General features: G+C 42.7%; 1 protein-coding gene across 2 annotated transcripts in view; it reads left to right on the forward strand.

Moving 5' to 3' along the window:
• Positions 1–16,683, forward strand: part of MEGF10 (multiple EGF like domains 10) — a 202,254-nt gene that overhangs the window by 155,372 nt on the left and 30,199 nt on the right. For both annotated transcript variants that reach the window (XM_082253244.1, XM_082253243.1), the window contains exons 15-19: positions 2,040–2,174; positions 6,596–6,724; positions 10,679–10,807; positions 10,944–11,072; positions 11,912–12,040. In XM_082253244.1, coding sequence (XP_082109370.1) covers positions 2,040–2,174; positions 6,596–6,724; positions 10,679–10,807; positions 10,944–11,072; positions 11,912–12,040 — 651 coding nt within the window. The remainder of the gene's footprint in view (positions 1–2,039; positions 2,175–6,595; positions 6,725–10,678; positions 10,808–10,943; positions 11,073–11,911; positions 12,041–16,683) is intronic.

Consider the following 16,683-nt stretch of genomic DNA (forward strand, 5'->3'; position numbering starts at 1 on the left):
AGCTTCTGCCTCTGGAGACCGGAGCAGCTTCAAAAAAGGTACAGTGGGTACGGAAAGTATTCAGACCCCCTTAAATTTTTCACTCTTTGTTATATTGCAGCCATTTGCAAAAATCATTTAAGTTCATTCTTCTTCCTCATGAATGTACACATAGCACCCCATACTGACAGAAAAACACAGAATTGTTGACATTGTTGCAGATTTATTAAAAAAGAAAAACTGAAATATCACATGGTCCTAAGTATTCAGACCCTTTGCTGTGACACTCATATATTTAACTCAGGTGCTTTCCATTTCTTCTGATCATCCTTGAGATGGTTCTACACCTTCATTTGAGTCCAGCTGTGTTTGATTATACTGATTGGACTTGATTAGGAAAGCCACACACCTGTCTATACAAGACCTTCCAGATCACAATGCATGTCAGAGCAAATGAGAATCATGAGGTCAAATGAACTGCCTGAAGAGCTCAGAGACAGAATTGTGGCAAGGCACAGATCTGGCCAAGGTTACAAAAAGATTTCTGCTGCACTTAAGGTTCCTAAGAGCACAGTGGCCTCCATAATCCTCAAATGGAAGACGTTTGGGACGACCAGAACCCTTCCTAGAGCTGGCCGTCCGGCCAATATGAGCTATCGGGGGAGAAGAGCCTTGGTGAGAGAGGTAAAGAAGAACCCAAAGATCACTGTGGCTGAGCTCCAGAGATGCAGTCAGGAGATGGGAGAAAGTTGTAGAAAGTCAACCATCACTGCAGCCCTCCACCAGTCGGGGCTTTATGGCAGAGTGGCCCGACGGAAGCCTCTCCTCAGTGTAAGACACATGAAAGCCCGCATGGAGTTTGCTAAAAAACACCTGAAGGACTCCAAGATGGTGAGAAATAAGATTCTCTGGTCTGATGAGACCAAAATAGAACTTTTTGGCCTTAATTCTAAGCGGTATGTGTGGAGAAAACCAGGCACTGCTCATCACCTGTCCAATACAGTCCCAACAGTCAAGCATGGTGGTGGCAGCATCATGCTGTGGGGGTGTTTTTCAGCTGCAGGGACAGGACGACTGGTTGCAATCGAGGGAAAGATGAATGCGGCCAAGTACAGGGATATCCTGGACAAAAACCTTCTCCAGAGTGCTCTGGACCTCAGACTGGGCCGAAGGTTTACCTTCCAACAAGACAATGACCCTAAGCACACAGCTAAAACACCGAAGGAGTGGCTTCACAACAACTCCGTGACTGTTCTTGAATGGCCCAGCCAGAGCCCTGACTTAAACCCAATTGAGCATCTCTGGAGAGACCTAAAAATGGCTGTCCACCAACGTTTACCATCCAACCTGACAGAACTGGAGAGGATCTGCAAGGAGGAATGGCAGAGGATCCCCAAATCCAGGTGTGAAAGACTTGTTGCATCTTTCCCAAAAAGACTCCTGGCTGTATTAGATCAAAAGGGGGCTTCTACTAAATACTGAGCAAAGGGTCTGAATACTTAGGACCATGTGATATTTCAGTTTTTCTTTTTTAATAAATCTGCAACAATGTCAACAATTCTGTGTTTTTCTGTCAGTATGGGGTGCTATGTGTACATTCATGAGAAAGAAGAATGAACTTAAATGATTTTAGCAAATGGCTGCAATATAACAAAGAGTGAAAAATTTAAGGGGGTCTGAATACTTTCCGTACCCACTGTATGTACAGCAATTTCTTCTCTACAGGGCTGGATAGGTTAGTCTTAGAATGTTGCTGCCAGTAGATTTAGAAATAGTTTGTTTTAGGCTGAACTGCTACTTTCATGGGAAATCCAAAATGTTAGGGCTGTTACTGGAACAGGAAGTGAGGGAAATCTCAATGACAACTGTTTAAGAGGTGTATTCCCCTCACTTCCTGGGGAATTCACCAGTTCCATTACTGACTGGGGTTTTTACTATTTCCTGCAGGTAGAAAAATAAGTTGTAGACTTGAACTAAGAAATCATCATGCACATACTTTACACACAGACCTGGAATATGAATCATTTTTTTATTAATCCTCATTATATGTTTATATCCAGTTTGTTCTCCAGGCTTCTTTGGACATCGGTGTAGCCAAGCTTGTCCACAATGTGTCCACAGCAATGGTCCGTGCCATCATGTTACCGGCCAGTGTGACTGCCTTGCTGGCTTCATGGGCTCACTCTGCAATGAAGGTGAGTCTAGAGCAGGCATCACTAAATTACGGTCTGGGTCCAGCCCCAATCACTCTCCCACCCAGACCGCAGCAGTCACGCCATTTAGGAGCCTCTTCTTTTTTCAGCTGTCATGCTTTCAACTTTGTAGAGCCGACAGCGGGAGGCAGGACAGTCCTGGAGGGAGGGCGGGAGCTGCCCAAGGTAAACAAGCCAGTGATTGGTTGCTAAGATGAAGGGCAGTCCAGCACCAGCTTGCAGCTTCTGTCCTCCAAACAGACCTGCTGTGCCTTGCGTCCTCCCATCTGTGTAATGTAGGGGAGATGTAATGTGGGAAGGGGGAGAGATGCAGAGTACTTCAATGAGAAGTACTGTAATGTGTGTGGGGGCTGAGTACCCTAATGTGTGTGGGGGCTAAGTACTGTAATGTGGGGGGGGTTAAGGCTGAGTACTGTAATGTTGGGGGGGGGGGCTGAGTACTGTAAAGAGGGGGGCTGAAGACAGTAATGAGGGCAACTGAGTACTGTAATGAGTGGGGGGGGGTCCTGAGGACAGTAATATGGGGGACTCAGGACTGTAATCGGGGGCTTGAGGACTATAATGTTGGGGGGACTAAGGACAGTAATGTGGGGGATGAGGACAGTAATGTGGGTGGGGGGGGCTGAGGACAGTAATGTGGGGGAACTGAATACTGTATTTGGGGGCTGAGTACAGTAATTGAGGGGCTGAGGACAGTAATAGAGGAGCTGAGTACTGTGATGGGGGGCTGAGGATAGTAATGTAGGGGACCTGGGTACTGTAATGGGGGAGTTGAGGACAGCAATAGGAGGCTGAGTACTGTAATGGAGGAGGCTGAGGACACGAATGTGGGGGCTGAGGACAATAGTGGGGGGCTGATGACTGTAATTGGGGGCTGAGGACAGTAATGTGGGGGAGCTAAATACTGTATTGGGGGCTGAAGACAATAATGTGGGAGAACTGGGGACTGTGATGGGGGGCTGAGGACAATGTGGAGGATATGAGTACTGTAATAGGGTGGCTGAGAAGGGTGTTGATGTCAAGTGGGCATGAGAACACAACTGTTAAGGGGGGATCTTGATGTGAAGGGAAGGGAACTATGATGTGCAGTGGACACCGTGGAAATGATGGAAGGATGGGATTATGATATGGGCTCAGTTCAGATCTGTGCATGCGCATTTGCTTGCGCATGTCACAGGTAGATCAACCCATTCATTTTATTTGGCTGCACTACCCATAAGAAATGCGGGGAAACAAGTCCCTGGCCCTTATTTTAAATTGCGCAGCACCAAGCTGCATGGTGCTGCAGGACCATGCGGTTTGGATCATGCATGTGCTGAAGTGTGGCGTGTTCCTCTGCGGGTTGGGAACATGTGCAATTTAACCTGCGCTCCCCAGCTGCAGAGATGGGTCCTGTAATGTAAAGGATCTGAGTCAAATCACAAACATGTTTTTCGGACCTCCGCTGTAAGAAGATTTTACTAAGCGGACCTATGTGAACTTTAATTCAGTACCCCTGGTCTAGAGTCTAGAAGAAATCTGCTCAGCACTTTTTAGGCTCAAATCACAATGCCAACACACCAGGATAAGTATCCTTATTTTCAAAAAGTAACAGTTTTTTTTAGTTCAGTCAAATGAAATTGAAGAATTACAATCACGTCGCTATGAATAGAGTGCCATAGATTGGCGTTAAAGCTTTGTGCATTGGATCTTTGTATCCAAGATGGTTACACAAGACAGCTCCATGATAAATGTAAAAAGTGCAACTCATTTTGTACTAGAAACTTTTTCAGTCTAATTTATTAAAACTGGAAAAAAGAAAATAGGCACAAAATGGAGCTGTTTCCAATAGTGAGCATTCAAAATCCTTGTTCGGAGTTATACAAAAATGAAAAGGTGGAACCTGTCTGGGTGCTAAAGGTAACAGCTCGAACGTTGTGCTTATTTTTTGCCTCCAGTCTTAACAAGTCAACTACTTTATACTTAATATATTTATATTTCTACTTTATACTTTATATATATAAACATATAACCAATGTAAAGTAGCTGATTCATTAAAACCAGGGAGCATAAAAATGGAGTTGTTGCCCGTAGTAACCAATCAGGTTTCTCATTTCATTTTTTTTTTTTAATTAGGAATTTTCCACGTGAAGATGTATACAGTATGTGTCCAGCTAGTGCTACAATGTTACAACTTGGGTAGCTCTGAATAAGGATGAAATGTTGTAGGCTTAGCTGTATGATGCAGTGCAAACGTTCAGTGCTTTTTGTGCTGTCCATGTGCAGATAGTGTAATGTTGAGCAAGAAAAAAAAAGTGTCCGTTTTTCACCTGGTTGTATCTTTGTGATTTTTAGGCCTTATGCACACTGACCATTTTTACAGTTTCTCCTAGGGGCATCTGGCATTTTTATTACCTGCCTCTAAACTCCCCTGCATGTTATCCTATGTATCCATGCACACATAAGCTTTTAGCAGTGTTTAGTGACAGGAGAGTTTAGAGGCAGGGAAAAAAAACCCTGGCAGTGCGTCTAGTAGCAGCAGAAAAACGATTGGTGATGTAAATGCATCTAAACACACGTTAACAATAGGTGTGGTTAGCGCTTGAGCATTCATTAATTTTAATGGCCAGAATTAAATTATTTATTCTGGCCAAATAAATGAATTAATGCCTTAACGCTTGACGTGGAAAAACACAGCTAAACGCATTCCACACTTTTACAAACGTCAGGCTTCTTCTTGCCAAAATTCTGCTAACGGGAGGAAAAGCTTATTGACGAGTTTAGAAAATTTACGGTGTGCATGAGGTCCTAATCATTCTTGATTTAAACTGTAAGATAAAGTGTTACTAAACCAAGGACCCTGCATTCACTATATCTGATCTCCTACATACACAGAACATAAAAATGCAATTATTTTAGTAAATATAAACTCAGAGGCGTAACTAGAAGCTTCAGGGCCCCGGTGCAAGAATCCATGAAGGGCCCCCTGAACTCCTGGCCAGGGCCCTTCCCTTCAAACCTGGGGCTCTTCCCACTGATCCTGGGGCCCTTTACTTTCATTGCGGGAGTCTTTCACAAGTTCTGCAGTGGGCTCCCTTTCTGCCATCTTGGGGCCTCCCCACGGTGGTGGAATGCCAGGGCCCGGTCGCAAGTATTACCTTTGCGATCCTGGAAGTTCACCCGCTGGTGTCAGTCGTTTTTATTTTTTTGGTATTTTAATTTTAATATTTTTTATCATTTTATTTTATTTTTTTACAATGTCACTGACTATGACTCTGTCCATTCAGAAAAGGAAGGAGCTGGTAAATTACATATTTACCGACCCCTTCCTGGTTCTCTTTTGTGACACATCCCCTGCAACAGCCGGCAGGAGAGGGAAGGGAGCACGGGGGGGGGGGGACCAGGGGAGCACACAGGGACCCAGAGACAGCAGAACACAAGTGAACTGGATAGGAGGAGTGGCGGGGGCAGCATACAGAGGAACCAATCTCCTCTATTTTCCTCCTGCAGCTACAGGAGGAAAAAAGAGAACAGGCCCCCTGGAGCATGGGGCCCGGTTGCAATTGCAACCCCTGCAACCCCTGTAGTTACGCCCCTGTATAAACTGCTAAATAACTTTTCTCATCAGCAGTCTTATGACTTCTATCAGTGTCCAGCTGAGCACTGGTTAAAGCTTGTAGGAGTTCTCATTCTCGTCTGACTGTCCTATGAGACTGCATGACCCCTGACCCTCTGTCTGGACAGTACTGATTGGCTCTGTGCTGATCACATGTACCCTCCCAGAAAAAAAAAACAAAAAAAAACTTGCTAGCGATACAGAGCAAACTGAGCATGTGTAGAGTGCCTCCTAGGGCTTTGTTCTTTCAGCAGATGGATTGGGGACAGTTAAAGAAGGGGAGGATCAGAGAATACAGGATCAAACAGCCTTTTTACACAGAGGATAAACCCTTTAGGTTCCACATTGAGTATAACAAGCATGCTTTAGTGCATATACAGACTGATTTTACTGCTGTGGGTTTGGTAACACTTTAGGTTTTACAAAAAGCACTATTCTGCCCATATAGATAAAGCAACGACCAGCCAGGGTTCCCTTTCTGTTCAAATAATGAAGTCCACAACCACTTTTAGAAGAAGCTTCTTAAAATCCTTTCAAGCCAGCGATGGCTCTGGATTTTTGTAAAGATGGAGCAACCACTGGGATCAATGCCCCTTAATGCCACTGGAGAAGGGGGTCATCCTTTTCTTTTGGGCTGCACCTGTGCAGTATGTACTTTCTCCTTTTGCCCATGATGAAAATGAATGAAATTTGGAACAGCATAATGAGCTTTTTGTAAAGCTGAGCTTACACTTTAAATGCAGTTTTGTCATTCTTGAAAAGCATGGTAAACTTTGCTTACAGCTAAAACATGTCTTTGTCTTACTAGTTTGTCCCAGTGGCCGGTTTGGGAAGAATTGTGCTGGAATTTGTACATGCACTAACAATGGCACCTGTAACCCCATTGATGGCTCTTGCCAGTGCTACCCTGGATGGATTGGTAGTGATTGCTCCCAACGTAAGTGTGTCAAAATGTATATTTGTCCCGGTACTAATTATTTTGCTAAGAAAGTATAAATGAACAATGTTTGTCTGGGGTTACTCTGGCTACAAGACAAAACATCATTAAAGAAATTTTTCCGAGAGATGATGTGGAACAATTGAGGCATCAAATTCAGTAATGAATTCTGAGCAATTAGCAGAGAAAGTAGGACACAAAGGAACCAGGCACTTGTGTGCATTTTACACATTTCTGAACGTCATCTGAGGCCAAGTAAGAAGTAGGAGATAGATTCACCAGCCAATCTTACTGCCCACAAGGAAGGAAGCTGGAAGAGTCATGACACACGTCTAATAGACAAAGCCATTCTACGTCTGTGTAAAATAATCCAATTCATGTGGAAAATAAAAGATCTTTCTGTTTCACGTATTCTATGTCCTGATGTTCCAAAAGAGGATGTGACCTAAAGTATACTGACATTTCAGATGTATTGGATTGCATTTTGTTAGACAGGAAAACTATACTTCACATATTTAAAAAGAAAACTCAAAATAGTTATACTTTTTATTTTGGTGTTATATATTTAGATTGAACTTGATTTAACAGGCTTTAACCACTTAAGCCCCGGAAGATTTTACCCCCTTCCTAAACAGGGCCTATTTTGCGATTCGGCACTGCGTGATTTTAACGGACAATTGCGCGGTCGTGCGATGCTGTACCTAAACGAATTTTACGTCCTTTTTTTCCCACAAACAGAGCTTTCTTTTGGTGGTATTTGATCACCTGTACGATTTTTTGATCATGCATTATAAACAAAAAAATTGCTTCAATTTTGCAAAAATAGCAATATTTTTCAAATTTTTTTATATGAAATTCCCCCCCAAAAAAATGTAAAAATCAAAATTTTTTAACATTTTCGGCCAAATTGTTTTATGCTACATATGTTTGGTAAAAAAAAAATCACAAAAAGCGTATTTTGATTGGTTTGCGCAAAAGTTATCGCGTTTACTAACTAAGGGAAAGATTTTTGTTGTTTTTTTTTTTTTACGCGTAATGGCGGCGATCTGCGATTTTTTTGCAGTACTGCGACATTGGGGCGGACAGATCGGACCCTTGACTGACATTTTTGACACTTTCGGGGTTACCAGTGACATTTCTACAGTAATCAGTGCTATACATATGCACTGTTACTGTAAAATTACACTAGCAGTGAATGGGTTACCTTTTTTTGAGAGGGAGGGGTGGTGTGTGTCCCTAGGGGTATGATTGTAACTGTCATTGGCTGTGGCTTGAGCTGTAGGAACAGTGATCAACGGTCCTACATAGTAGAACCGTATGATCACTGTTTCTACACAGGGGAGAATGACAGGCGGCTTGTTTACATCAGCCGCCTGCCTTTCTCCCTCTGCAGCGACGATCGCTGAGTGACCGGCGGACATCGTGTCCGCTGGTCACACGCGCGGGGGGGTCCGTGACCACGCGGGAGTGCGCCTCCGGGGGCGCGCGCTCGCTCCCTAGACCCTCACAGGCTAGCGACGTAGATCTACGTCACTTTGCCTGTGAGGGGCTGACTGCCGACGTAAATAGTCGTGCGGCAGTCGGCAAGTGGTTAAAGCCCAACTCAGGGAAACATAAAAATTATCCCTTGTGGTGAGAACATGCTTGCATCGCAAGGGTTAATTGCTGTTTTATTTAACAATTATTAATGTGTGAACAGAGCTTACATCAAATCATCCACATTGTGGCATCATTTCAACAGGTACAGGTAAAGATGAAGGAAAAAGTAGACTACCCCACCTGAGTTAGGTGTGGGATGTCCACTTCAAAAAGGGGCTACAATATATGTGCCTGAAAATGGGAAACATCAAAAACCAACAAGTATTCATAAAAAAGTTTTTGTTTATTATTTAATCTGATTAAAAATGGGGAAAAACCTTTCTATACAAAAACACATACAGCAAAATTCCAGCAACATCATACAGTTATCTCAGGTTACATTGGCTTACAACAGGCGTGTGAAGTCGATACGTTTCGCAAACTTTGCTTCCTCAGGATCCACGTCTGGAGATAGATGGCTGAAATTAACAAAATACACAAAAAAAAAAAAAATATATATATATATATATACACACAAAATCAAACAAACATGTATAAATACATATATTTGAAATATGTACTAAACAAAGCAGAGATGACCTAAGAGGGAAAAAAACAAAAGGGGGGGGGGGGGGCAACAAGAGAAAATAGGGAGGTAACCAATAGGGACAGGGATGATAGTTCACGGGGGAGCATATACATTTGGATAGAGGTTAAAAAGGAACATGGCACCAAAGAAAACATTATCAAAAGACTTGTCTAATACATATCCGTATACAGTCTATAATAGTTAACAGTGAATATATGTATCTTTAAAGCAATCCTTGATAGGGGGAGCAATGTATTAGGTCTAGGGGATGTATTTACCAAATCCTCCACTCCTCTGTGCTGCTAGACCAGTCCCTGCAACATCTTCCCCATGCTCTGGCAGTCTAAGGTCCTGACGTCATCAAGACCAATGCAGAGTCCATAGCCCTTCATTGGATGGGATGAGGTCAAGAGACAGTCCACCAGTGGAAACACCATCTGTTGGGGTGAGGAAGGAAGGAATTCCCGATGCCGCACATACATGCGTGTGGTATGATGGTTGAAGAGACATCCTCAGCCTGGGCTCCCCCTAGGCCACGCCCCTAACGTGTTTCGCTCTATCCCCTGGAGCTTAGTCATGGGGATGGAGAACCCATATAAGTGGGGGAGTATAAGAACATCATCAGTAGTCACTAATAAGAGCTGGCAGGTGTGTAATTCATCATCCTGGGCTTTAAGGTGGGGATGGAAGAGAGAAATGTGAAGAAGGGAAGAGGGGGAAGAAAACAAGGAAAGGAAAGAATATGCTAGGAGTGTGAAGGTAAAATGAAAATCTATATGAAACTGTTTTTTGGAACCAAGGAAGCCACCAACTGCCATGGTGCTTCACATGCAATAATTTAAGACATCAGCCTTGGATGGTTTGACAGTTTGTTTGAGAGCACAACAGATGTGACAATTAGCAATCCCGGCATGCCTGGAATGTAACTGTTTTTTGAAACTGTTAAATCGATGGGTTTACTTCCGCTTTAAAGCTTATTTAATCAGTGAGCATTTGCATCCAATGAGATATAGGCTTAATGACATGCGCCCACTCTTAAACGTGGAAGAAAATTTCGAATTGGTTGCTGTGGTTACTGTTCATGTACTGCCATTGATCACATCCTCTAAAACAGCCTTTTTAAACCAGGGTGCCTCCTGGGTTCTTCAGGCATGCTTTGGCAATATGCTTAAATATTGTCCCAAATTGCTCAAAAATGGTCCACAAGCCAACAAGTGAATGAAGCTTTCCTTTTTGTTGCATAAAGCTACAAATTTTCATTGGGAAGGATTACAACCAGCCATCGGTGTCCTAACAACTAATGACATGATCATTTGATAAGGAACATGTTGGGTGCTCCTTGTCCCCCTCTCCCTGCACCTCTCCACCAGAACTAGGGTCACATTAGCTGAGTGAGGGTGAGAAGCTGATGGAGAAGAGAAACACTGAAATACCCAATCAATACCAGTGTGCAAAGGTGTATTTGCTGTGTAAGAATATTTCACCTCTAATGCTGTGTGTCCCATGTGTAGATGTTGCTGCATTATGTAAAACTATCAGTTTAGCTTTTTACATTTTAGCACGGGGTGCCTCTAGATTGTGCAGAATATTAAAGGGTGAAAAAAGGTTGAGAAACAATGCTCTAAGATACTGAAAACCATTGCACTATATTAATAAATACGCTCAAATAACATTACAATGGTTATAACAATGTGGAATGCATAATACTGGATTTTTGTCCTTATATTTGTACAAGTGAGAATTGAGATTTTGTTTTATTATGTTAATAGAAACTCTTATGTTTTTAGCTTGCCCTCCTGGACACTGGGGCCCCAACTGTATTCACACCTGTAACTGCCATAATGGAGCATACTGCAGTGCATATGATGGAGAGTGCAAGTGTTCCCCTGGATGGACTGGGCTCTACTGTACTCAGAGTAAGACTTATTATTCAGATCAAAAGGATAGAGTGTATAGCCATGTATGAGAATGAGTATCAGGATGAGCAGTGATTGGTCAACACTGGTAAAATAAAAACCCAAAAATCTAAAACGGTGTTACTTTTGTCCCTAGGATGCCCATTAGGTTATTATGGAAAAGAATGCTCCTTGGTATGCCAATGTCAAAATGGTGCTGACTGTGACCACATAAGTGGACAATGTACATGTCGTACAGGATTCATGGGAAAACACTGTGAACAGAGTAAGTCTTATAGATGGATTGGAGCTATCTCCTTTGTATGGACAGAGTTTGCAGAGCTGAATATTTACATCCATTCAGTAGTACGTTGTATAACCATGTTTAAAGTGGTGTGACCCGTCAGGGTTTCTTAGCTCAATCATAGTGCCAAAACAGTGAGTTTATTCCACGCCAGATATAGTTTTTAGGGCTTGCTGACCACTTTTATTTAAAAGAAAGTCAAAATTTATACAGGTCTGTCTTTCCACACAGGGGATTTTCACCAAGAATGCAACAAACATAATATTCAGCCTCCTGGCTCTCTTGGGACAGCTTTACTTCTCTGATTAGTACCGCAATGGTCCTCTTGACTGTCAAACATATCCCAGTGTTCATGTACAGATGCTGTACCTCAGCTCTGCATCTTTCCTTGCAGCTCCCTAGCTGCTCTGTCCCTCCTGGACTCTCTCTCAGGCTCGGGCCTTGGTCTGTTCCAACCTGGACAGCATGGTGCATAGCAGCTCCATTCACATACTGACCTCCTCGGTTGGGTGGGGCCTGGGTGGGTTAGGGCCCTGAGCTTTACCTATGGCTCTCATATGAAGTCAGCACACACCTGTGCCATTAGTGTGCTTGCTTCTTGGAGAATCTGGCGTAAACCACCATTTTACAGAGTGGCAGCTACCCTGCCACAGTTGACATAAACCAAGTTACAAAGCTACATATCCCCCCCCCCCCCCCCAAACACAAACACACACACACTGTAGAAGATCCAGAAAATGTAAAATGATTTAGTTCTATTCCCCCCAAACCTGCATTTGTTCCTGACTATGTATCCTTTATGTGCTCTGCATTGCATTTAGAGTGTCCACCAGGAAGCTATGGGTATGGCTGTCGGCAAGTGTGTGATTGTCTCAACAACTCTACATGTGACCACATCACTGGAACTTGTTACTGCAATCCAGGCTGGAAGGGTACAAGATGTGATCAAGGTAAGTATGTTTTAACATTTTCTTCCCATCTGGAGAAATTTCCATTACTTCATTATGGTTAGGAGGAGTACAGGAGGCTGACATCAACACAAGTGCCAGTACTTGAAACTTGTGCTCAGACTATGCACACACCATGTATTTACATATTCTGGACAAGCAGTAAAAGCATTAAAAAAGCTCATATTTGCCTCTGTAGCTATAGGCAGTCTGGAGAAATTCATTTTCAAGATCGCAACAGAAGCACAGAAATCTCAGCTACATTTCTGTGAGATCTTGGCAGCCTATCAACTTCTAATGTAAACACAAAGCAGGTGTTCCTAAGCTGTTAGAAACTGACTGAAACCTGACTCTAAAGTATTTGTTGTGTTTGTGTCTTAAGCTGGCCATAGACAGTTTGAATCATTTGAATTGAACCATGTATGGCCAGGCTAAATGTACCCAAGTTTATCGATGGATCAACTTGGGTACAACCAGCCTGCCAGAATTTACATGCGATTATCGCTAGCAGCTGTTAAAGCCACTAGCCATAATCACTGTGTTCTCCCGACAGGGACAGCTTCCCCTGCCCCCCCCCCCCCTCCTCCCTCGCCTGGACAATAAAATGGCTTGGAAGGAGAGATTCCTCTGTCAACACTATATTGGTTGCAGGAAAGAAATCCACTCCATCTATGGCCGGCCTTGGAGAGTGAATTATTTTACACGCAGCTAGAGAGGTTCCTAAAGGATTGTTTTAAATTTCTTTGGTCTGCTCTACACTTGCCGTGGTGTTCATCACCCTTCTAAAAACGATTGCTTTTCAGAGGGCGGTTGATGTAAAGATGAAAGGCGATATCACATGGTTTCAGGCACAGCCCCGTTCACTTGAGTTGGTTGCAAAAGGTTGCGGTACTGCCCACTTGGGATATCATTTTTGGTACAACTGCGAAGCAAAGCATTGCAGGTGTGACATGTACCACCCCATCTGACCACCATAATAGGTTAAGGTAGGCAGTTATGGGGTTGTAAAACAACAGCTGATCTGTCTTTTTTTACCACCCCTCAAGTCACAAGTGTAAACAAAATGTTTTACTGCTTGTTAAGATTATGTACATAATTTATTGTTAATAGTCTTGGCACAGGAGCGCTTTAACTACCCACATTTAAAATGTCATGGAAATTTGCACTGGAACAATGTAATAAATTTATGTACACATTTTCATGAAAGCAGCTGTTGCAACCAATCAAATGCTTTTTCTAATATTTGCTAGTATTTGCAACTATACTAAATATAAAAAAATGGAAAAAATGTATATGTTTCATCTCTAATTAGCCCTTATTGAAGAATGTTTAAATCTAAATACAAAGGTCATTTATTTCATAGATGTGGTGGCACATTTGTTTTCTTTTTTTAGGGTTAGCACATTTTCTGCAAGTACAGAAAATACCTGTTTACCTTGCCCGAAATCTAATACTTTCTTGAGCTGTAAACTGAAATCTCAATTACCAGCCTTCCCAGTTCTCTTCCGTGAACTATAGAACACGTCCCCCAATGTTGTGAAGGGGAGGAAAGGACGAGGTGTTTGTAGTCCAAATTCAAGAGAGCAGCCTAAGGTGACAATGCTGCTCCTCCATAGATACAGTACAATGAATGAGCGTTGTCTCCTTTAGGCTCACACCCATGCAGTTTGCATTTGGTCCGTCTCTGTAGTGTTTTTTGCAATGCATTTTGCTGTTTTGCACATGTGTTTTTGACGCAATTTTTTGCGCATTTTTTAATGCATTTTGCATTTTTATAATTTTTTTTTTTATCAATTTGTTTTTGGGTAGATTAAAAAACACAAATTGTGGCAAAAACACACTACATACTTTTCTGCAGCTTCACCATTGAAGTCTACTGAACCAAAAATGCACCATTTTGCATTTAAAAGAGTCCCTGACCCTTTCCAAAAATGCAGCGGCTGAAAAAAGCATAGATGTGAACGTGTCCCATAGGAAACCATGGTAAAAGGACTGTAGTGCATTTCTGCAAAACGTAATAAAAAAATGCATAGGTGTAAACTGAGCCTAAGACAGGAATTGTGCTACTGGCAGCATAAGCAGATGAAAATAAAAGAAAAAAAAAGACTGAAAGAGGAAAACCAAAGCAGCCATCACATCTAAGGACTGGAAGGCTGTAAATTATATATTTTGGGGGGGTAGACGCACTGTAACCTATATTTCCTCCATCTCTTCTAGTCTTTTAGGCTTTTTATTTATTTATTTTTACCATTTCCATAAAAGCTGTCTTAGGCCTGGTTCACACCTATGCATTTTTAGTTCATTTTTTTCGTTTTGCAGAAACACACTACAGTCCATTTAACATGGTTTCCTATGGGTTATGTTCACACCTGTGCATTTTATGGAAAGGGCCAGGGACCAGCAGGTTGTGTTTTTGGTGCCATAGACTTCAATGGATCAAAAAAGTGTATTGAAAAATGCAAATAGCACCTGGAATATGCAAACTGTAACCTGCATGGGTGTGAACCAAGCCTTAGGGCTTGTTTAGGCTTACATTGGCTCTCTGAAGAGCAATTCACAGTGTAAGGGATTAGCTCGGTGGTAGGCGTATGGGTGACCCCTTTGGGGGTGCGTTTTCACAGAGATAGCCGATTAGAGGTTGAAAAACAAGACTGATTTATTCATGCAATTTACTTAACACAATTGCAAGCATCAAAACAGCCAAAATAAAATAAAAGACAAAATAAATCCTTGCCTCTGTGGGCGGCTACCTTCTCACGCTGGAACCTACCTAAGAAGTCTTTCCAACCTACTGTTGGGCCGACACTGCTGATCCTACAGCAGACACTCAAATGTCCATTTGTTTGCTTTTCACACAGCACAAACATTGTCCATTGAACATGTCCCTTTGTTTTCTTTCACACAGCACATGTTCATTTATAACAGGATCCTTTACTCTTCAGATTCTTCATATTGAACACAGTTCATTTAACAGGTCCCTTTACTCTTCACACTCTTCACATGGAACACTTTGTCTTCTCACCTTTGAGACGTCTTCACTCGTGGTTACCCTCCTTAGCTTCACATCGCTGTAGGGGGTCTTCTCCCATGCTCACCAGCTTGTCGGGAGGCACACATCCGACTGTCCCCCTCTCCCAGCCCACACAGCGACAGGCGGCAGCAGTCCTTCTCCCATGCCCACACGGCGTCGGGAGGTACACGTATGTCTGTCCTCCTCTCCCAGCCTACACGGCGACAGGAGGCAGCACTCAATAGATTTTCTCTGGACAAATTATAGAGTCCTTGATCTCCTCATTCTGAACAGCTGAATGGTTTTCAACTTCCTGCTGGCTCTCTCTGCAGCCAACACCCTATAGTATCAGTGAACTTTCAAAGCAGGTGGGAATGTGTCTCCTCTCAGTGACTACATTCCCAGATTTACCTGACTTCCTGTCACATACCCCCCCCTCTTGTTTCAACCCTAGGGTTGGGACACATATTTCCAGGCACGCATGTGTCAGGCACTGCTGACTCACTGATAAGCCTCCTATTATCCTCAAGCTTCCGGATGAAACTGTTTTGTCATCTTCATTGACAGATTTCTCATAAATGCCACACAGTTTGTCTCTCATCTCATATACACATTCTTCAACTGCATTTTTGGCATCATTTTGCTCCTTCTCGTTTCTGTCATCTTCATTGACAGCTTTCTCATAAATGTCAGACAGCTTGTCCCTCATAACCGTCTGTCCAATCCACCATGGAGGACCGTGATCCATAGGCAACTCAATTGGGCTAGTCTTAATGTCTTCAACATTCTTAAGACGCCTCTCTCTGCAATCCATAAATGTTTTCCACAAAACTTTGAGAACCTTTGCTTCACTAAGCTTTGTTCCAAGTAGGGACTCTTGACATCCCTCTGTGACTTGAGTTGCCTCTCCATACATCTGTACACAATCATTGACTTTTTGTTGTAAAAGGGAATGATCTTCCTTCTTGACCTTTGCTTGCTCTAAGATGCTGTGCAGAGGATTTTCCAATTGAGACAACAGGCTGTCACACATTTCTTCAAAGTGACCCCTGTTCCTTTTCCCAGAGATATCAATATCATTCAAACATTTCATATTCATAGGCAGATCTGAAGCATTTGCACTCATCAACTTCTTAAACTTTTCGCCCTCCTGAGCGAGTCGCAGTAAAGGCCTACTATTTGATTTGATATTCAGTTTATATTTCTTGCCAAACTCTTCACAGAAGTAGCCAACCAGAACATCATCAACTTTCCTTCCACCAACATCGGGGTTAAAGGCAACAACACAGTTGAACCCAGCGATCTGGGTGGTATCCATTATAGACCTCCTCTCTGCATCAGTGAAGAAGCATGGAACTGCAACACATTCTTTTACAGGTTTCTTCAATGCACTTTCTGCTGAACTATTTGACCGCTCAAGGTCACCTAGTTCCTTTTCTCTATCTGAATTCCACATGGAATGCATCTCAAGATCACGATCAAACTTCTGCCACCCGTCTTTCACCAGTTCCATTTTGGAAACACTCCCTGAAAGGCACTTATTCATTTGCTTCACGTTTTCACCAACAGCCTTATTTTTCTCCACTAGGTTTTCAGCCTGAACTGAGAAATCATCACATTTCTTACTCAGCTCCTT

This window comes from Pelophylax lessonae (genome assembly GCF_965119305.1).
Source record: "Pelophylax lessonae genome assembly, chromosome: 1".
Lineage (NCBI taxonomy): Eukaryota > Metazoa > Chordata > Amphibia > Anura > Ranidae > Pelophylax > Pelophylax lessonae.